The sequence below is a fragment of the Camelus dromedarius genome, chromosome 1 (genome assembly GCF_036321535.1).
Source record: "Camelus dromedarius isolate mCamDro1 chromosome 1, mCamDro1.pat, whole genome shotgun sequence".
Classification (NCBI taxonomy): domain Eukaryota; kingdom Metazoa; phylum Chordata; class Mammalia; order Artiodactyla; family Camelidae; genus Camelus; species Camelus dromedarius.
The window spans coordinates 94,674,421-94,697,893 of NC_087436.1; the positions used below are offsets into that span (position 1 = coordinate 94,674,421).

At 34.3% G+C, this 23,473-nt stretch overlaps 1 protein-coding gene across 3 annotated transcripts in view; it reads left to right on the forward strand.

The window, feature by feature from the left end:
* SMIM14 (small integral membrane protein 14) overlaps positions 1-23,473 on the forward strand; it is a 55,002-nt gene that overhangs the window by 1,216 nt on the left and 30,313 nt on the right. The window contains exons 2-3 of one of the 3 annotated variants that reach the window (XM_064487342.1): positions 22,089-22,139; positions 22,698-22,715. In XM_064487342.1, coding sequence (XP_064343412.1) covers positions 22,089-22,112 — 24 coding nt within the window. In that variant the 3' untranslated portion in view covers positions 22,113-22,139; positions 22,698-22,715. Of the gene's footprint in view, positions 1-22,088; positions 22,140-22,697; positions 22,808-23,473 lie in introns of those variants that run through there. The other 2 variants (XM_064487339.1, XM_010980379.3) reach the window with 2 other exon arrangements.

Genomic DNA, 23,473 nt, shown 5'->3' on the forward strand with positions numbered 1-23,473 from the left:
CCTTTCAGGTGTTACAGTCTGGAGGCCCTTAGGAGGCGTTCTCGCTGCCCAGTCTGTGGAGCTTGCAGCAAGCTTGTGTCCCCTTCCACTTAGGGTGACCGGCCACGCAGATTCTTCTGGTGTATGCTGCTTTGAGCCCTGCCACCCTCCGCGCCCCTCAGCAGTAGGATGGAGGCCGGAAGACCGTTATCTCTCTGTTGTCCTAACTTAGTTTTTAAAAAGAACATTTTTTTCCCCCAGAGAACTCATTAATTGAGGTGTTTCTTTGGTAAACTTCAAGAAAGAAAAATAGAACTATGTGCTAATTGATTGCCCCTCATCAAATCCAGGAAGAGTTCTCAGGAATTTAGATTACTCCCTACAAGGATTTGCCCTTGTGTGGTATAATGTGGACCTCTTTTTAACAAATTTATTTTTTCTGTGTGTGCAGTTGAAAACTTTTTTCTTAATACCACAGTTGGAATCCTGATTTAGACAAATGAATTTGTTTTCTTAAAATTCTTTTTTTACCTTTTGTGTTAACCTACAACTGAATGTTTTTGCTTATATGAAATAATTTGTGATAATTGGATAGAATGTTGATTAAAGCAGATAAGCAAAAAAAGAAAATAAGTCATCAGTATTGCTCCCATCCAGGGATCACCAAAATGTTAGCAGTGGCTTATATTCTTCCAGACTTCTTTTCTGCATTTATGTATTTTATACATAAATAGTTCATACTGTATATGCTTTTCTGTAGCCTGCTCTTTCACATAGTAGTACTTTTTTGAGTAATAAAATTAAAATTTTTGCAGGTAGGGACTTACGAACCTTAGCTTTTAGGGAATATTCACTGTATGTTTGCCACACGATAGTGATTAAAATCGTGGTTTTAAAAGATTTCTTCTAAATCTCTTGATGATACTGTAAAACTTAAGAAATGAGTATGCATGTGTGACAGAGTAAATATTTGCTTAACTCTTGGGAAAGCAGGCACAGAATAGCCTGAGTTGACAATATAGAAGTGTAAAAAGATTTTGCTAATTTAGTAATTTGACTCAGGTAACGGTTTAGTTCTGCCCGTTGTTACTGTGTGCTCTAAATGCTGACCAGCTATCCAGGCCTCCGGCAGTAAGATCCTGAAAGATTTTACTTTACAAATTACACTTAATATGCTTTAACATTAAGTCTTGGATGTGTGTCCAGTGCTTTAGTCCAGTGCTTTATCAGTGGTGCCAAAAGAGAAAGAAATATCCCTTCACTTCAACTTCAAAGGATAATTAGTACACACTATGAAGTATCCTAAATATGGAACCCCTTTGGTTCCATTAGTTATAAACTTACTGAAAACCTTTAAATTTCTATTTTCATTCTGTGTCTTTTAGGTAATTAGTCCCAGATGCTTACTACTAATGTGACTTAGTACTTATTCTTTGATTTGCCTTAAATTACAGTGTTCAGTATATGTTCTAGATTTGTCTACTTCCTGTCCCTACTGCCACCACCTTTGCCAACTATCAGCATCTCTCACCTAGCCTAGTACAGTAACCTTCTGGTCTCCCTGCTTCCACTCTTGACTTTTTATGGCACCTTCCCCTTACCACAGCCTGAGAGATCCTTTAAAGTGTAAATCAGATTATGTCACCCCTTTGTTGAAAGCCTCTCATCACATTCGGAATACAATTCAAAACTCTATGGAGGTTTGCCAGGCACTACAAAATTTGACACTGCTTTCCTCTCTTATCTCACCTTGTATCTGAATGCCTAGATCAGTACCCCAGAACCTGGCCACGTCAGTTTCTTTTTGTATTTCAGTCTCCACTAGCATTGCCCCAGGAACTTGCCAAACTTACTCCTGCCTCAGGGCATTTGCACTTGTACCCTGTGGCTTCAGTATTCTCCCATATCTTCCTGTGACTGATTCCATCATGTCATTCAGGTTTAAGTTCAGAAGGAGCTTGCCCTCCCAATTATCTCACCATTTTCTCTCATTTTTAAAAAATTACATCACTATCTGGAATGTCCTTATTTTTTATATTCTGTCTCCTATACTAGGAATTAAACTCTGGGAAAATGGGGACCTTGTCTGTCCTTTCCACTGCATAGTAGGTGAATGTTGGTTGAATGAGTAAACTTGAACACATCTGTATTACTCTTGAACATACTGTCTTTTAGACCTGTTTTTTCAATGGGAGAACCCTCGTTTTCAGCTTCTTTTTATAGGGCTATATCTTGATTCTCTTACTTCAGTAGTTTTTGATGTTTGTGCCAGAGACCACATTCTACTTTAGATGTATAAAATTAATCCCTGGAAGGAATAGGTCCCAGGTATCTGCATGTTTAACCAGCCCTTCAGGTGATTTGAATACACATCAAAGTTTGAGAATATGTTAATATTTTAATGGCTTTTCTCTAGGAGATTACTTCTTGCTTTATAGTAGTAATGATAGCTTTCATTTTGGAGAACACTCTATGAGTCAAGTATTATGCTAAAAACTTACATGTTTTTCATTTAACTGTAGAGCAACTCTGATGTAGGCATTCCTACTCTGATTTTACAAGTGAAGAAACAGAGACATAGTAAGTAGCAGAAAGTTGTCTATTTTCTTAATCACTGTACCCTACTGCTTCTGAACTACAGTATTTAGAACTGTATACAGCACTTTGATTATGATAGGCCATGTTTTTAAGGGCAAAACAGTGTTTTCAGTCCCATTTCCAGTCCTATACTTAATGAATTGTTTTGTTGGTCTTTTTGCCTGAAGTTGCACAATTGGTAGATGACTTCAAGAAACATTCTGCAGACTCCTAAGCTTCTTGCTTTGTTGTTTTGAGTTTTCGGAGCCTACCAGGTTTAAAGTAAATTTGGAGTATTTTCTCCTGCCTATATATTACCTTGCATTCCACACACCAAATTCCCATCAGTTTCTGCCTGCTTGTATAGTCATTTGAATTCGTCCTACATTTTCTCCATTGATTTCAGTGTTTTACTGTTTGGACTGTCATTGAATCATCTTAAACTGAATAGATTTCTCACTGCAAGACCGATTTCCAAATGAATTTAAAAAAATGTTGCATTTGATTGATGCATTGATTTGAGGTGGAGAGATGACTTAATACAGAGAAATACTGCTTGTCTTTACTCTCTTCCTAGTCTTGAAGCCTGGCTAACTGTGTATATCTGTTAAAGCTCAGGTCACACATCACTTACCAGAGCTCTACCCCACCTCAGGCTTCTGTAAATAGCCGTCTGTGGCTCCCATCACTTCACCTTCCATATTTAATTGTCTGTGGCTGTCTGGCCTATTTGATTGGGAGGCCCATAAGGTCAGGAAGAACCAATTAAGCAATCAGGCTTGTTCATAGAATAAAATGGAGAAAAGTCTCAACTTTAACTGTATCTGTAAAAAAAAACACTACATTGCAAAAGGAAATATTTGTACTAATCTTTTTCTGTATAATTTAATATAACTTAGGACAAAAACTTCAATAAAAGACACTAAATTGTGAATTAGTGATAATTAATAGTGACATATTAGTATATGGGTTGTAAAGATTTTTGCAGAAAAGTAAGCACTCCTGACTGTTACATTGTGGCTTATATTGGGATTTTTTAAGATTGTAAAACTTCTTATGCAAGTACTACTACAGGCTTATAAGTAAAGGTGTTTTTTTGGTTTGTATTTATGTGCATATTCATGATTTGGCCCACACAGCAAGTAGTAACCATCTGAATGGTTGTTTCTGTAGTTGAGCACATGTCAGTAGATCCTGCAGTTAGTTTAAGAACAGTTTGGGCACTTCAAAACCATTTTATTTACTTATTTATTTTAAAACATTTTTTATTGATTTATAATCATTTTACAATGTTGTGTCAAATTCTAGTGTTCAGCACAATTTTTCAGTCATACATGGACATATACACACTCATTATCACATTTTTTCCTCTGTGATTCCCTGTGCTATACAGTATAATCTTGTTTATCTATTCTACAATTTTGAAATCCCAGTCTATCCCTTCCCACCCTCCGCCCCCCTGGCAACCACAAGTCTGTATTCTATGTCTATGAGTCTATTTCTGTCCTGTATTTACACTTTGTTTTTGTTTGTTTGTTTGCTTGTTTTTGTTTTTATTTTTTAGATTCCACATATGAGCGATCTCATATGGTATTTTTCTTTCTCCTTCTAGCTTACTTCACTTAGAATGACATTCTCCAGGAGCATCCATGTTGCTGCAAATGGCGTTATGTTGTTGGTTTTTATGGCTGAGTAGTATTCCATTGTATAAATATACCACATTTTCTTTATCCAGTCACCTGTTGATGGACATTTAGGCTGTTTCCATGTTTTGGCTATTGTAAATAGTGCTGCTATGAACATTGGGGTGCAGGTGTCATCCTGAAGTAGGGTTCCTTCTGGATATAAGCCCAGGAGTGGGATTCCTGGGTCATACGGTAAGTCTATTCCTAGTCTTTTGAGGAATCTCCACACTGTTTTCCACAGTGGCTGCACCAAACTGCATTCCCACCAGCAGTGTAGGAGGGTTCCCCTTTCTCCACAGCCTCTCCAGCATTTGTCATTTGTGGATTTTTGAATGACGGCCATTCTGACTGGTGTGAGGTGATACCTCATTGTAGTTTTGATTTGCATTTCTCTGATAATTAGTGATATTGAGCATTTTTTCATGTGCCTTTTGATCATTTGTATGTCTTCCTTGGAGAATTGCTTGTTAGGTCTTCTGCCCATTTTTGGATTGGGTTGTTTATTTTTTTCTTATTGAGTCATATGAGCTGCTTATATATTCTGGAGATCAAGCCTTTGTCAGTTTCATTTGCAAAAATTTTCTCCCATTCCGTAGGTTGTCTTTTTGTTTTACGTATGGTTTCCTTTGCTGTGCAGAAGCTTGTAAGTTTCATTAGGTCCCATTTGTTTATTTTTGCTTTTATTTCTACTAGGAGAAAATTTTTGAGATGTATGTCAGATAATGTTTTGCCTATGTTTTCCTCTGGGAGGTTTATTGTATCTTGTCTTATGTTTAAGTCTTTGATCCATTTTGAGTTGATTTTTGTATATGGTGTAAGGGAGTGTTCTAGCTTCATTGTTTTACATGCTGCTGTCCAGTTTTCCCAACACCATTTGCTGAAGAGACTGTCTTTATTCCATTGTATATTCTTGCCTCCTTTGTCAAAGATGAGTTGACCAAAAGTTTGTGGGTTCATTTCTGGGCTCTCTATTCTGTTCCATTGGTCTGTATGTTCAAAAACATTTTAAAAGAGGACTGAAGATTTATTTGAGTCTGAAATTTAGTTACCTGCCTGAATATCAGCAATAATGGCATTTACTATTTTGGAGTATATATGCCAGTCCCTTGACTTCCTTTATATACTTTGTGTTTAGCTACATCAACCCTCCAAGTCAGATATTGTTACCCCTAACTTACACTGGAGGAAACAGGTCTGCTTAGATAAGTTGCCTAAGGTAAAGCTACTGGGACTGTTAGGATTCAAACCCAGTTTTTCCTTGACCCAAAGTTCGTGTGCTTTATGTTACAGAGTGTCGACTTGTCTTTTTTGTTTTACAGAATCATGGAAGTTACAGTAAGTAAACTTACTTGTTTTTTCAGCTGTCAGAATATGTTAATAAGACTGCTTTCATGAATTGTTTTATTCTGTTTAAACCTAAATTGGATATGCCTTTCTAATAGTTCCTCCTTTTTTTTTTATACACAACATGGTTGTTATTGAAAAGCTGCAAAAGATAGTGATATATAAAACCAACTACAAAAGCTGTATTCCTCATTCAGAAGTCATCTCTGTACATATATTTCCTTCCAATCTTTTACTTTTTAAATTCATCTTTGATGCAAATGAGATGTAATGCTTACATCAGCTTGTATCCTTTTGTGGGAGGTGGGGTGGGTTTTTAACATAGTGAGCTTTTTACCATGGCCTTAGAGACTTTCTAAATTGATTTTAACTGGCTGAATTTTGTAAGATATTTTGAAAAACTGATTTACTTGAACTTTTCATTTAATGTTGGGCATGAATGTAGTTTACACCATTATAAATAATATTATGGTGAACCATGGCTTTAAATAGTTAACCCAAGGTCTGAATAGTTAGAGCAACCATTCTAATTATTTAAAAAATTATAATTACGACATTTTAGTGATTTGAAATATGGTGATTTTTAAAAAATTATTTTTATGTTTTTGGAGGGGAAGTAATAAGGTTTTTATTTATTTATTTTTAATGGAAGTACTGGGGACTGAACCCAGGACCTTGTGCGTGCTGGGCACGCACCCTACCACTGAGCTGCACCCTACCACTGAGCTGCACCCTACCACTGAGCTATATCCTACCTCCTGAAAATATGGTGATTTTAATCATAGTTGAGCTAGTATATACAGCATACCTATAGTTCCAGTCCTAGAAAATTTACATGAAAATTTTTAATAGAGATTGTCTCTGAGGAGAGGAGAGCATCTTTTACTTTTGCGGGTTTGTTTCCTTAACCTTTCTGATTGAATTTTAAAATTATAAATATGTATTGCCTTTAAACTCAAAAAGTTCAACTCCTTGGAAAAATGTATATTTTTCTGAATTAAAACTAATTTTTAGGTGCATAGTAGGGCTTATATTTTGTTTATAACATTTAAAATTTCAGTGTTCATGTTTTGAAGAAAGTTACCTTCTTGTTGCTTATTTTCATATTGAATTTTCATTTCCTTTTTTAAATTTAGGTCAAAGCACAGATGTGTCTCAGCTTTGTGAAAACACAGAATATAACTGGTTTTTGCTTGACTGCTCTCATTGAAAAGTATTACAGATGCAGCGCTTTCAAATTTTAACAGCTAATAAAGATGCTTCAAATCAAATTAGGGATACAGTAAGCATCTTCTTGGTAAATGCACCAGACTTACAGGACAGTGTTCTCGTTGCTATCTTGTTTTATACTTTATTTTTTTTAAAAGGCTATTTTGTTTTTACATAATGTGTATTTTGTTGCTTCGTTACTCTTAGCAAAGATAATCTAGAAGAAACTAACTTGCTTAAAATTTTTGAAGACTTTTTTTTTTAAATCTGTGGTGCTCATTCAACTTTCATTTTTTAAAATAACATTACTTTCTTTATCACAGTGGTTCTAAACATTTTCCCTGTCGTCATGAATGACATTTACATGCATCTTTGTGCAGATATGTCATCTAGGCTGTAACATGGTTGAGAGAAGCTGCGAGTTACATGAGTTGGGAGAGCAGTAGCTGTAACTCTTTTCTGCTAAAAAAAATCATATTGGCAAGGAAGTGAATGAGAGTGATAGTACGAAAAAGTCTTGATTCCGCTTTACTTTATTTGAATGATGTAAATCAATCACACACTTGTAACATTACTTGTGATGTACCTCACAGTTCAGAACATACAAGTATTTTGAAATACAGCTGTTGAAAACTGGTTTCTTTTTTTTCTTTTTTTTTTTTTATTGAAGTACTGTCAGTTACAGTGTGTCAATTTCTGGTGTACAGCACAATGTCCCAGCCATGCATATACATACATACATTTGGAAAACCAGTTTCTTAACATTTGTAAATAACATATCCGTTATGATTTGTGATCACAGAATGTGGAATTTTTATATCATCTTCTGTAGAATTTTTCTGTTTATAACTTATGAAAAACAGCCTTTTCCCCTGAGTTTAAACTCTTTTATTCAGAATGTGACTAAGTAGTACTCCAGTAGAAATTTCAGAAAACATATGGAGAATATGAAACTTTTGGTTAAGATAATTGAATATAAACAAAGATGATTCAATTGGAAAGTTTTCCTTTGTTTGACCATTTACAATAAATTTTACCCCTGGACCTTGAGAGAATCTTTGAGATTGTATAAGAGTAACAACTAGGGAAGGACAGGAAATTCATAGGTGAGGAGCCAAGATTCAGAACAGAAGACTTTTTTTCTTTCCTTTCCCTTTTATACAGAAGAGTGATAGCTGAGCTCCAGGGGAATACAACACGCCAAAGCTATACAGAGAACTTGTGCTGAGGATTGATGATACATTTCAAAAATAAGGGCTTATAGTTGAATTGGCCCAGAGCCTTTTACAGTTTACAAAGCACTCTTACAAATTCTCACTTGATCCTTGGACAACCCTTTAAAATGAATAGCTATCTCTCTTACTTTATAGATAGAGAAACTGAAGTCACAGAGAGGGTAATTTACCATTTCTCAGTAGTGCCATAACTTAAGTTATTTATCTAAGATATATTCTTTCTGCTATCCTGTGCTATTTTTAGCAAATGTTGCCTAAGGTGATTCCTTATACAGTCAAATATAGGTAAGGAAAAAGGGTGGCTGAGGAGAAAGAAGGTACTGTTTAAGATGTAGGAAACTAGGGTCCCATTAACTGAGAATTTCCAGAAAAGTGGTCACAGCCCCAGGGTGGACCTTTAACAGAGTCCTGTGCTGCAGAGACTTGGAGGAATTGAGAGATAAGGAGATTCTTGATAACCTTGAAGAGTTCAGCTTTTAATAAAAATTCTTATTTTGTAGTTGGCTTTATTCCTTTGATAATTATGTAAGTTTAAAAAGCTAGAGATCTAATCTGTTCTTAGAAACAATAATTAGTGCATATATGAAAATTAAAAAAATTGCAGTATAATGTATATATGCATTTACATGCAATATAATGTGTATGTGCAGTTGAACTGTAATAATTCTACATAATAAAACTGAAAAAAGGAAAAAATAGGTAAAGAAATTCTTGATAACCTTGAAGAGTTCAGCTTTTAATAAAAATGGGATAGAAGTAAGTTAAGTTAGCCAAGTAGTTGTTCTCTTGAGGTTTCTCCAGAGAGATTATCACAGAAGTGATTTGTGACATTTATTTTGGCTGTTAATGAAATACTGGTATATAATTATACTATTATTATATGAATGAAGTATAATAATTAACTTGATTGCAATCTCTTGGAGGTAGGGCCTGCCTTTTATTTCTTCTGTATCCTCCTCTGAACTCTTCTGCCAATTACCTAGTCCCCTGGGGACTTGTTAGATACATCCTTTCCAGAAAGAGAAGTGAGAGAAGACATGGGTTTGAGAGAAGGGAGAGAAGTCACCTCCATTGCGTGACTTTGGGTAAGTTACTGAAGCTCTCCGGGCCTCAGTTCTTTCCTCTTTAAATGCGGGGGTGAGAACGGTTGCATCCCCAAAGTTGTAACAGTACCACTGCGAAATTGTAATTTGTTGACTGTGGATAAATGAGGACTAGGCATTGTCTCATCTCTACCTTATCTGTGCAGTGATATCTTGCACGGGCCTCCTGCTTATGCTGACCTTGTTTCTTCTACACTTTCCCATTCCACTCTGTGAAAAACAAACATTTGGTTGTCATTCTGTCTAGCCTGCTCTAGTCACTTCCTTTTGAATAGTCTGCACTCTGAAAGAGTATCTTTAAGCTTTCTGTTATCCTGTAAAAATGTTTTATAAGATTTTCAGAGGTGGTTTTTATTATATTTTCTCTTATAAATAGCTCATTTAGATGGAACTGTCAACTTGAGAAAAAATGCATAACTTGAGAGCTGTGAGTTGAGTTTATTCAGTGTCTTACTGAGGACTGTAGCACAAGAGACAGTCTCTCAGATAGCTCAGAGAACTGCTCCAAAGTAAGGGAGGTGCTGGTATTTATATGTATAGTGAAGTGAAAGGTTATTACTAGTCACAAGGACCATATATCTCTATAGTGCTTTTCTGTGTATGGCAAGATGCAAGAATATAGGGTCATTGGAATTCTTCGTTAGAAATGCATTTTAACTATCTAGGGGATCATATATCCAAAACAGAATGCTTCATCCTAAATTCTTTCAGGGTGGAGTTAAAGGTCAGCAGCTGCAGGGGCTGATGACTTGATCCTTGTAGAACTGGAATGACTGGCAGCATTCTTTGTTTACAAACAATATAGGGTCACCCTATTGGATCAATATAGGGAGTACGATAAGGAATTTGTGACTATAATTGCTTGACTATTAATTTGAATTTTAAAAATCTGTCGTGATAGAGTTCAGGAAGTCTTAATTCCTAAGCACAGAGAATTGTGGTATTTAGGGTGTATAGTGGGGTTTATTTCAACATTTAAATTTAAAAAATAACTTTAACTTCTCCCAGGCATAGCTTTAGCACAGTTTTTAACAAATAATGATTGATTGATTTGAACTTGAGTTTGCATCCTTTCCTTGTCCACTTCCCATCAGAGAATCAGAGATGCAAATGTATGTCATCAGTAAGAAGTATTAGGAAGTCAGTTGATGATTATCTAATTTCTGTACTGCTCTAAAGTTGTCTTTATAATAGTGAAACAAATATAACTAGCATGATTGGTCATATCTGACATGTGGAATGAGTCCTGGTCAGGAATTGACGTTGTGATTTCCTGTCCAAGGTCTGTCTCATACTGTATGGATGTGTAATCATGGTTAAATTATTAGCTTATCTGAACCTACTTTCCTCATTTTAAAAAAGGGCTAATTTTCCTGCTTTGACTTTGTCAGAGGGCTGTTGTTAAGATATAAAAGTATTTAGTAAAGCTATAAGCAAGTATAAACTATTACCAAGTATAGCTATGTTTGAGATCCATTTCTGATAAAGGAATAAAGCAAATGAATACATTACAAAATGATGTATTGTATATGAGTAAATCTGAACACCTTATTACATTAAGATGTTGGGTCATCTGGTAAAAGTAATCCCAACTACTAAATATAGCATATCAGTATACTGTATAATAATGATAGTATTATGGAAGTTGACAGACAAATATGTTCTCCCTGTTTAATATGAAAGGTAGTTAGAGTTTTGGGATAGCTCTGCTCATTTGGTTGATCAGCTTTCTGATTGGCTACTGGGTAAAAACTCGGGATCAGAAAGCTATTTCTAGAAAAAAATTATTTTTAGAGGTGAGTAATTACCTCTGTGACATAATTGGGAATAAGATTAAAAATAGAGTAGAGAGCAAACAAGTGTAGTCTCCCTGAATGTCTTGGGGACAGTTCTAGCAGTTTCTAGCATATGTTTCACTTTTTTGGTTTTATAACTTTGGAGCTTTAACCAGTAACATTGATGCTTTTTAGATTAAAAATGCATAGAATGCTTTTTCTGAGTTTTCCATTTCATTGACCAACCTCTATTTTCTGTCTTGTAAAAACAAATTGCATGCTTTCTATCTAAATTGTTAATTTATATTTTGTTCTTGGTGTGGGTTTTTATTTTTTAAATGGAAAGAATTTTGATATGGTTCTTGATTACTGTTAAGATTTGGCTATTTGAAAAGATGATTTTATTATAAATCACGTTCTTCAAATTACAGTAGAAAGAGTTTTCATCCTCTGACCTTGAATCAGGCTTGGTTATCCCTGCTTCCTCAAGGAGAGCCCTATGTTTGCATGGGGAGGAAGCAGAGCAGTTTTTGTTTTGTGTTTCTATGAAAATGTATTTTTTTTAAATTTAGATATATTTGAAATTTTTAGTGCTAAAAGGTAGAATGGTATAATGAATCCCTGCGTATCCATCAACTGGCTTCAACAGTCGTTCACCTCATGGCTGTTTTTTTTGTCTTTATCTCCCCCTTTGCAGGATTATTTTCAACTAGATCCCAGGCATAATATCTCTTTAACTGGAAATAGTGGGATCTCTCAGAGATAAGGACTCTTTTTAGATATGACAATTGACGTTGTAGTTATGTTAAGAAAAATTAGTCATAAATGTCATTTAATCCACTCTGTGTTCAGAGTTCCTGATTATTTTATAATTGTCCTTTTACTGGGTTTGTTTGAATCAGAATTCAAACAAGGTCTATATGTGGAATTTTATTGATACATCTTAAATTTCTAAAACTGTAACCATATCCCTACCATCTCTTAAGGTTTTATTTATTTACTTTTTACCATTTATTTGTTGAAAAATATGAATTAGTTTTCCTTAGTTTTATTGCATCCAACAATTTTTCCTGATTTATAAAGTAATATATGATCATTGTATGTTGTTGAAAGGTAAAATACATACAAAGTGAAAAGTAAAATCTTGTCATCCACAGATACTCAGTGTTAAAAGTTTTGATACTTTTTTTTCAATTTTTTTGAGTGCCTTTTTTTATGCTTTGTGCTTTGCTTATTTTTATATCCTATTTAATGTACTTTAATATTGTGTTCTGCTCATTTCTCCATGTTATTATGAAAGAAAATGAAACATTTGGCTGCATAATAGTTCATAATATGTATCATAGCTTAAATATTCCCTTTTAGCCAGACATTTAGATTGTTCCAATTTTTCACTATTATAAAGCTGTGATAACCATCTTTGTACAGAAATCCTTGTATTTCAGATTTTTTGTTTGTTTTGGGGGGGTAATTAGGTTTGTTTGTTTGTTTGTTTAAGTGAAGGTACTGGGGATTCAACCCAAGACCTCATGCATACTAAACACGCACACTACTTCTGAGCTATACCCTCCCCTGCTTCAGATTTTTTTTTTTTGATATAACCTTAGAAGTGGAATTATTCAAAGGGCATGAACATTTTTTAACTTCTGATTCATATTGTCATAAAGTTATTATCATTTGTGATCTCAAATGCAGTCTCCAATTTAAGAATCTATTTGCATATGCTCTGTGTTATTAAGATGTCTTTGCTCATCACATTAGTAGAGTGTGGTTTTTTTCCCCAGTTCTTTTGCTCTTTTAATTTTATTTGGAATTTTTTTTTTATGTACACATTTATGTTGTAGATTTGTTGATATTTTTCATTGTGTGTATCTTTAGGAAGTTCTTCCACTAGGGTCAAATAAATATTTACCTAAATTTTTTTCTAGAATTACTGATGAATTTTTTTCCTTCTTAATTGCTAGCAGGTTTTCCTAGGGACTATTTATTAAAATATTGATCTGCTCCTCATTTATTTGTGATTCAAGTTTGAGATATACACACATAAATTTTATGATTGTATGTGTGGTTCAAGAAATTCTAGAAGAAAGAGTTGATTTCCTGTTGACTGGGTTGTAAAATTACCTCTTATCCCTCTCCTCACTCCACGTTTTTGTTTTTTTCCCTCTATTTCCCAGCTATAGTATGTATCCAGATGTCTTTGATTCTGAGTGGGCCTTGGGAAAACACCTGAAACAAAACTAGTTTAGTTCTTATCTTCTTCCTTTATATTCCTTCTGTTTTATGTGTACTTTTAAAATGAATTCCCATTTGCCTTTATTTTAAACTCAATTTACAAAACATTACCAAAACATTATACCAATATTAATAGTTTGTGGTGTATACTATGTTGTTTCAGCATTTTGAGTCTCTTAATTTTTAAGCTTCCACTAGAGGATGAGTAGAGGAAGGGAAAGGTAAACATTGAAAACTGATTTTTGCACAGAATGATTACCTCAGATTTAGAGCAAAGACTGACTTTAGAAGTATTGATTGTGTGGTCTGTTCATATACTTGGTCATTTCTCATTGATAATGAGATTTAGTTTATTTTGTAACACATTTCTGTACAGAGTTTAGAATCCCTTTTATTGTATAATAACCCTACCCAGCAAATTCAGTGATGACAGAGGGTCAGATAGAGGATTAAGATGATTTAGCATATTCAATTCAAGAGAAAAATTGAGATATAATTATTTGTCACTAGAGCTAATCATTCTAATACTGGAATAACAAGAAGCTTACTGTAAGGTTATTCTTTTAAAAAGTTAATATTCAGTTCAGAAGACAAAACAGTATACAATGAAAAGTGTCCTTATTAGTTCTGTCCCTGGCTACTTAGGCCCCATTTCCAGAGGCAACCAATGATATAATCATTTCTAAATGCTAAAGTCTTAAGGCTTTAAACCATTTGCAAACATCTCTTCATAGATAAAAATTTATCTTTAAGTTATTAATGTGTGGGAGTTTTGGCATCAACATTTAGTATTTATTTTGGATAGAATCTTGTTTACATGTGTATGGAAATGTTTACATATATGTACAGATTTACATAACCATATGTAAATATGTGATTTGATTTAAAAAGTACAATGCAGTAGAGAAAATTAGGAAAACAGGATAAATATCTGATCACTTTAACAGAATCAGTATAATCATTTAAATGTAGAATACTTCCTCCCTAGGTTTAAATTCTGCACATATAGTCATTCTATATACTTTTTTCTCTTAACCACAGGAATTTCACATTGAGCATACTGGATTTATGACTCATTTCTTATGAGGGAGATGAATTTCTTAGTAATATTGCTCTTGGAAGCAGGGAACTAACATTGAAAAAGAGGGGAAACTAGAGATTGGCAAGAGTAGAGAGGTTAAATAAGGGTACATATTTTTATAATCCAACCTTGAGAAAAATAAGGGAAAAAGCAAGTTATACTAATTCTGGGTTCTTAGAACTGACTGCTCTTCTTTTTTCTTCTTATCTTTTTCCTGGGGTGGGTGGAGGTAGGAATGGATCTGAGATGTGTAGAGGATAAGTTGACATTTTGTTACATTTTGAATGCTTGCACAGAAGGACAGGAATGCCTAATACATAGTACTTTGCATCAAATTAAAATTAATTTATAAGCTGCTTGGTAGCATTACAGGGAGGGCAATCCCAAACAGTTTTGGGAGAACAATGAATGATTGTGGAATTATTAGTACATTGCCCAGTATTAGTAACTTAAGATAAATAAAATATCAATAACAGTCTGTTTCTTTTATCATTTATAAGTACTTTCCTAGGATCACCTGGAAGTAGTGTTAGTCGGCTTTGTCTCCTCCGGTCTGTGATAGTTTTGTAGGCTTTCCTTTTTTTTGTTTTTAAATGTCTTTTACAGTTTTGAAGAGTATTGGGTAGCTGTTTTTTAGAATTCGCCTCAACTTGGGTTTGATGATTTTTCTCATGACTAGACTTGGTGTTACAGTTTCGGGGAAGAATACCATAGGGTGACGTGCCCTTCTCATCCCATCATACCAAAGGTACATGGTATCAAATCAGTAATGATGTTTACCTTGATCTTTTGGTTAAGGTAGTGTGTGCTAGGTTTCTCTACTGTAAAGTTACCTTCTCTTTCTGAATTCTGTCTGTTAGAAATGAGTCACTAAGTCTAGTCCACATTCAGAGTCCAGGAGGGTTAAGCTTAACCTCCTAGAGGGCGATAAATTTGCTAATATTACTTGGAATTCTGTAATGAAGATTTGTCCCTTTCCCTCCTTCTCCCCCATCCCCCACCTCTATTGGAGTATTTTAAAGGACACTGATAAGAACATTTTTATAGTTTTTGATACATATTGCCAAATTACATTCCAGAAGGGTCATAACTGTTAACTGTTGGACTAGCAAAATTTTTCATGGTACCCTGTTTGTGTGTTTTTTTTTTTCAGGTAAAAGTTCACACTTTAATTTGTATTTTCTTAATTACTTAGTTAAGGTGACCTTTTGAAAATATTTCTGTAGAGCCCTTTTGGGGAATTACCTTTTCCCTTGGGCTTTACCTATTTCCAGTATTTTTTAGAGACTATCTTGCCTGTTTTAACGTGTTGTCTCTTAGAGACTTAAGAGATTTATTTAGCATGTTGCTTAGTGGCCTTTAATTTTTAATCATCTTCAGGTTTTTGTTTTTTATTCAGGTTTAGGTAAAAGTCATCTAATGATAATTCCATTCCAAATTAATGCAAGAACTATAGTGGGTTAATCTAGCATATGACTGGATTATTTGCTTCAAGCCTGCATGGCTGATTCTCCCAAGCATTTTGTGTTAAAAATACTTTAAAAATATTTACTATATTGCAATGTGTTAGAAAAATAGCTAACCTGTTTGAAAATTACTTTTATAATCTTGAAACCTATGTTGGCATTTTATTATATTTTGGGAAATTTTTTTTACCCCTAGGTATTTATAAAATACCCTCTTTTAAAAAAGAAATTTAGGAGACAATAGCTTCTTTAAAAGATACATCCCAAACGAAGTATTTTCTTCCGTAAGAGGAACCAAAATGAACTCTCATACACACGTACAAACATATAAATGCTTTCCCCCCTAATCTTTAATGTCTTGGAAGACTTTTTTTTTTTTTTTTTTTTTTTTTACTTCATGTTAGTCTTTAACATCTATAGCAACAAAAAATAGCTCCAGGATAAAAGAGCTGAAGTAAAATTGTCAAAAGAAAATCCAGAGTTTATTGTTTCTACCCTTCAGTTCCTCCAGCTTGTACCTGGAAAAAATTAATTTGTTAGTTAAAACATTAAAGAAAGTGAAAATACTCTCCGAAAAATATTTCACGTTATCATTGGATGTTATTTCCAATTGGTGTCTTGGGATTTTAGATCTATTTTTCTGTGGTTTACAATTTTCTTAACTCTTTGGCTGATAGTCTGACAGATAAATATTTAAATAGAAAAATTTGTCAAAATAGATTCTTACTAATGTGGCTTTGGAGCCACCTAGAAGAAATGGAAGAAAATAACCTATAACAAGTTCTCAATCTTACTATGAGATAATGGATTGATACTAAAGAGACAAAAAGAGTTTGAAAAAGAAGAAATATAAGTGCCAACAAACTTGAAAAGATGTGCAGCCTCATTAGAATTAGGAAATAAAGTAGTGAGACATATTTTGGGGGCCTGACATTATGGCAAAAATTTTTTTAAATTGAATGTGTCCATGTATTATTGTAGTATTAGTGACAGTAATAATATTTTATGTAATTACTATGCTATACAATTAGTAATATGTACTGTGTGCTATTGATAGAATTAAAATTGGTAAAGGCTTTTTGTGAATGCCCTTAGATCTGGAGATTTCATTATTTGTACTCAGTCCTACAAAAATATGGGCACATAGATGTTTGTTGCAACATTATGTTAATAAAGAAATTGGAAAGGCCCTAAGTTATCTCTACTAAAGGAATGCTAAAATTATGTGTTCATGTTTTGGAGTATTATGTAGCCATTAGAAAGAATGAAGTAGAGCTTTATATATTGAAAGTTCTCCAAAGCTTTTTATGTTACAGAGAAGCAAGTTGCAGAATATGTATAATAGGTTCACGTATAACTGAAAAATTGTGCTCTACACTGGAATTTGACACAACATTGTAAAATGATTATAAATCAATAAAAAATTTAAAAAAAGAATATGTATAATAGGACCTCATAAAACCCACCAAAATTATAGATGGATATATGTATTTATAAGGGTATAAATGCATATAAAGAGACCTGGAAGTATTCATACCAGACTGTTGACCGTGGTACCTCTGGGGAAAGGGCGGAGAATTGGGGAGAGAAGAATGGGAAGGTTGACAGTTGCCATTTTACTCTGTGTACTTCCAGGGATACCACTGATACTGACACATAACACTGATGATGTTGTTTTACAAATATTTGCTACTAAGACTGGCCTAATCAAGAACTGCTTTTAAGAGGTTTTTTTCCCAAGGAATCAATCCATTATATAAACGTGTAGTTCGATGGCATAATTCTAGAAAATACACAATGGTGGAACTACAGTATCTACTTTTTGACCTTTTCCAAACTTATAAACAGGCAATTAAATTTGACTCCCCAAAGGTGAAATAAAGTAAATTAAACCCACCCAACATGAGCTGGAGTGTTTAAGGTTCTAACAGCAGATAATAAATTGCGTAATGGCACTGGAACACTCCCTCAGTACATACAGAGACAGGATGACTCAACTAACTTATTACAGCTGAACTCTACCAGGAAAGGTTTGTTAGTCAAAGGAGGAAATGAATCGGATCTGAGGGATGTGGAGAATTGTATTTGCCCTCCCAACAGAGAGGGTGGATTATTTTACTGCTTTTCTGTGCAAAGAGTTTAGCAGGGGATAGTGTGAGAGCTTTAGATGCGTTTTGTCCTTTATACTGCATAAAAAGTCACCTGTAAACTGTTTCTTAATTTATGCCCAGAGTCAGATTGCTATCACAAGTATTAACTATAATAGGAAATTACTAATATATAAATTAAACCCTTGATTGTGGAAAGTGTTAAAATATAAAAAAGTGAATTGTAGAATTGTACAGACTCCCCAGTACCTATCACTCAGCTTCAGCTTATGGCCAATTTTATTTCTTCTCTGACTGTATTTACTTCCTCTCTCCTCCCCTAGATTATTTTGAACTTTTTCAGTGCACTATTCTTATTTTTACAACTAGGCCCTTTGTGACCAGTTGGAGTAAAGTTGGTTGTCTTCAAGGGTCAAGCCCATGACTTAAACATTATTTAGCATTATTCTCACATTAGGGTTATATATTGAGGAGCTGAACAACTCCTGTGAAACATGAAAGGCAAAAGCATTGCTTTAAATTACTTTCTATCCAAGGCCTCTTCTAGGCTGATTTACCAGATTCTGTCTTGCCCAGGATAGAGCAACTTCTTAATGTCTCTGGACACCAAGGAATCTAAATGTGGGGTGGGATGGTTAAGTTTTTTGCTCTAGTGTGCTGCTGTGTGTTGACACTTGTTTTGAGGTCTGGGCCAACAGAGAACTATTTCCATTCTATTTAAAAACAAAACCAAACCAAACCAAGTAATTTTAAAGTGGAAACTATTAACTGAAAACTGAATAGTATCTAAAACAACTCAATTTAAAACAGCTCATGTAGAAATTTCCACAGAAACCTAGCACTTTTGAGGAATGTCCTATTTATAAACACATTTTTTCATTTTACTGGAGGCTAATTAAGAGCAACATACTTTTAAAATTCTAGTTGATTTATATGTTTCTTTCATGTGTAGATACAGAGAAAATAAACATTCAAATTTCAGTAAAAATTTATTAATTACTATGGCTGATGATTAACATAGATTCCTGCCTCCAAGCTCTGTTTTTTTTTGGGGGGGTGGGAGAAGTGGTGGTGGAATCTAGTTTTGTAAATCAAATGGATTAAAAAGAGACTTAAAAATAGCTGTTCTACAATTTTTATGGGTGATAAACACAAGTCTCCTTTGTAAAAATCTGTTTGCTTATATTTTCTTAGCATTTTCGTCTTGAGGCGCTACATTAACTGGATTGATACTGGGTATTTTAGTATTTGAATTTCATTTTTAAAAAGCTTAGTACTATATCATTTAATTTCAACTCACATTTTATCGGCCTGGCAAGGCAGTGATAGGGAGGAAAGAAGGATCAGTATTTGTAAGTGGACACTTGTGTTATGTCCACACCCAGCACAGTCTGATCCCTTTTTTCCTTATGGAAAGTCTGTCTCCAAAATTATATTCTCTTCCCCAGAGCTAACCACTTAATTAGGTTTGATGTATATTCTTCCAGTCCTCTATGTATGCATCATACCTTAATTAAAAAAAATAGACAGTTCTATCGTTTATCCTACTTAGGTAGTCCATGGTTTAAAATGGCATCTTCATCATATTCTAAATTCTGGTAAAATCATGGATCAGTTTGTCAACATTATGTTCTAATCTATTGCTCTAGCTGACTATTTCTACATGTGGCTGCATTTTGAAAAGTTAAATCACTCATGCATCTAGAATTTGTTTTGGTGTAAGGAATGAAGGTAGGGAGTCAGCTGTTCCCAACATTGTTTGTGGAATAATTTGTCTCCTGCCTAGTGATTTGATAGGCTGTCATCAAACCTATGTATTTCTGTAATGGACATCATGATTACTGAGTTAATTAATGAAAGAAACATTTTGACTTGTCTCTTTATGTTGACTCTAGCTTCTCTACTATCAGTTTTCCATAGTGCAGCCAAGGCGATCTTTTAAAAATACACAGGCATAAAAACCCTTATGGACTTCACATTGCTCTTTGAAGACCTAGTCTTGAACATGGCCTAGAAGACCCTGTGTGGCCTGGCCCCCTGACCTTTCTGATCTCATTTCAGACTACTCTTCTGCTGTCTGGATCCCAGCACATCATGGCTTTCTTTCAGTTCCTTCATCAGGTCATAATCTTACTCCCTACAGTCTTCACACTGCTCTTCAATTTGTGTCTAGAATGCCTGCAGCTCTCAATCCCCATACCTTCTACTTCACCCTGTTGTATTCTAGTGAATCCATCCACTTTCAACTCAGAGTTAACTTCTTTCGTTAAGTCTTCCTGACTCCCTAGATAAGTTTAGAACCAGATTATGCTCTCTAAGCACCATTTATCTTTTTTTGAAGTAACAGCTTTATTGAGATACAATTCACATACCACACAATGCACCATTTAAGGTGTACAGTGCAATGGTTTTTAGCATATTCATGGAGTTGTGTGACCATTACCATATTCAATTTTAGAACATTATCTTCACCCAGAATGCACCAATTAGCAGTCACTCTCCACTTCATTCCAAGCCCCCTAGTCCTGGGGAACCACAATTTTTTTTTTAATTGTAGTAAAATATGCATAACAAATTTTGCCCCTTTTTTTTGTTAAAATTTTTTTCTTTTTGTAGGGGGAGATAATTAGGTTTGTTTATTTATTTATTTAAATGGAGGTACTGGGGATTGAACCCAGGACCTCGTGCATGCTAAGCATAGTGCTCTACCACTGAGCTACACCCCCTGCAAATTTTGCCATTTTAACAATTTTTAAAATGTACAATTTAATGGCTTTACATTTACAATGTTGTGCACCTATCTCCACTGTCTATTTCTAAAACTTTATCACACCAAACAAACTCTGTACTCATTAAGCAATAATTCCCCATTCCTCTCTTCCCCACATCCTGGCAATTACCATTCTATTTTCTGTCTATATGAATTTCCCTATTCTAGAAATTTCACGTAAGTGGAATCATACAATATTCGTCCTTCTGTGTTTGACATTTAGCATAATGTTTTCAGGGTTCATCTATGTATCAGAACTTTTTTTTTTTAATTGAAGTATAGTCAGTTTACAGTGTTGCATCAATTTCTGGTGTACAGCATAATGTTTCAGTCATATATATACATACATATACAGTTATACATACATATATTCCTTTTTGTATTCTTTTTCATTATAGGTTACTACAGGATATTGAATATAGTTCCCTGTGCTATACAGAAGAACTTTATTACTCTTTATGACTGAGTAATATTCCATTGAAGTATATACCACTTTTTGTTCATCAGTAGTTGGACACATGGGTTCTTTCTACTTTTTGGCTCTTGTAAATAATTTTCTTATGAACATTTAGCATACAAGTATCTATTTGAGTTCCTGTTTTCAAATCTTTGGAGATAAATACCTAGAAATGGAATTGCTGAGTCAAATTCCAAATGTAATTGATAATTGTATATTTAACTTTTTGAGGACCCACCAAATGGTTTTCCAGAGAGGCCATTTAGGAGGTTCCTAATTTCTTCATGTCACTTATTTCCATTTTTCAAATTATAGTCATCCTAATAGGTGTGAGGTGGCATTTCATTGTGGGTTTTTTGGGGGTTTTTTTGTATTTCACTAATGACATTGAACGTTTTTTCTTGTGCTTATTGGCTGTTTGCATATCTTTGGAGAAATGTCTGTTTAAGTCCCTTTTAAATTGGATTGTTTTTGTTATTGAGTTAGAGGGGTTCTTTATATAGTCTGGAGAGTAAACCATTATAAGAAATATGATTTGCAAGTATTTTCTCTCATTCTCTGTGTTATCTTTTCTAGTTTTTTGGTTCATTTGTCTTTATAGCAGTTACAGGTTTGTATTTATAATTTTTAAAATACTTAGATTAATGTTTATCTCCACCATTAGAATCTTACCACCCTTTAGGGTAAGTAAGGACTATATAAGTTTTTGCTCACTTTTGTGTGGCTGATGCCCAGCACAGGTGCTAATACTTTTTGAATGAGTGAAGTTCCCTTAAATTAATTTATGAGTTCCATTGATCTGTCAGTTCCATCTTAAGTATCACTAGTACTCCATCTTGTTACTCATTATTCTTATTGAGAATCTTCCCAGCTATCCTTGTCATGTTAATTCATGGACCCCCCACCCCCAGCATTGGTAGCATTTTAGATAACTGATTTTTTTTTCTTTCAGCTGGCCTTCTTGGTAGGATATAAAGGCTGCAGAGGTACCATAGTCAGCTTAGGCTGCTGTGGTAAAATGGCACAGACTGTGTAAATTAAACAAGAAATGTTTATTTTCACAGCTCTGGATTCTGGGAGTTCCTTGATCAAGTTGCGGGCAGATTCAGTGTCTGGTGAGAGACCTCTTCTTAGTTTGTAGATGGCTGCCTTCTTGTTGTATCTTCACGTAGTGGAGAGAGAGATAGCATGTCTCTTCTTTAAGGGCACTAATCCCATTCATAAGGGCTCCACTCTTATGACCTAATTACTTCCCAAAGGCTCTACCTCCAAATACCATCCCCTTGGTGATTAAGGCTTCATCATATGAATTTTATGAGGGACACAAACATTCAGTCCATAGCAGTGGTGAGGCTAACTAAGTTAAAGAATTAAGTAAGCAAGCAGAATAGTGCTCAAGTATCACCAGCTTCACAGGTGAGTCCAGTGTAGAGTGTCTGAAGACATTTACACTTACAGGAAATCAGTCTGATGACAGAAGTGGTATCCAGTCATTTGTATAGTTCATAATTCATGTAAGATTAGTAATAAACTCATAGATACGTTATTAATAAATTGAACTATACTTAGTTTAAAAGAACAATTGTAAATCTATACATACATGAATTATTTATAGCTTAAGAGAAAGAGTAACTCTGAATAATAGTCTTAAAATATTTTTTCCTTCCTCCTAGATTTAAACAGTCAAGTTAAATCAAGCTGGGTAATCATGGCAGAAGGTGGATTCGACCCCTGTGAATGTGTTTGCTCTCATGAACATGCGATGAGAAGGCTGATCAATCTGGTGAGATGAACAGGACAGTCCTATTCAGAACTGAACTGTACCCCTCTATCCTATTTTGGGGAGAATGTTGGTTATTGGAAGATTTACATTTGATGGGCACTAAAAGTTACTTCATAATTGAAATTCCGCAGTGGTATAAGTCATAATGGTTAAGATACTTGATACCAGCTTTTTCATTAGAGATAAAAACAAATTGCTGTCTTTATTTATGATAAATTTTTGTTGATGAAATTCACCATTATAGGTGGATAGCACACATTTGTGTACAGACTCTTCTGTTCTGTATTAATGCATATAGTCTTGGGCTATATGGAGCTTGTTTACCTGATAATCTGCTATGAAGTCATAGTTCCTGTTATGATATAGTTCAAATCTTACTCCAACAAATGGCATAACAGAAGTCTCTGTAAAGATCATTTTCAAATCCAATTCAACTATTTGACAGAGGCAGATTTCTGAACAACAGGTTTTGGATAGCTTTATTGAATTGAGTGTAGTGAAATTTGAATTGTAGGTTTTTAAAGACTTTACTAGTCTATAAGCTTAAATACAGGGCTGTTTATGTACTATACTTTATACTTTTTATGTTCAAAAGGAGAAATTTGACCATTATTCACAATAAATAAAGTACAATTGACCCTTAAACAACATGGGTTTGAACTCTGA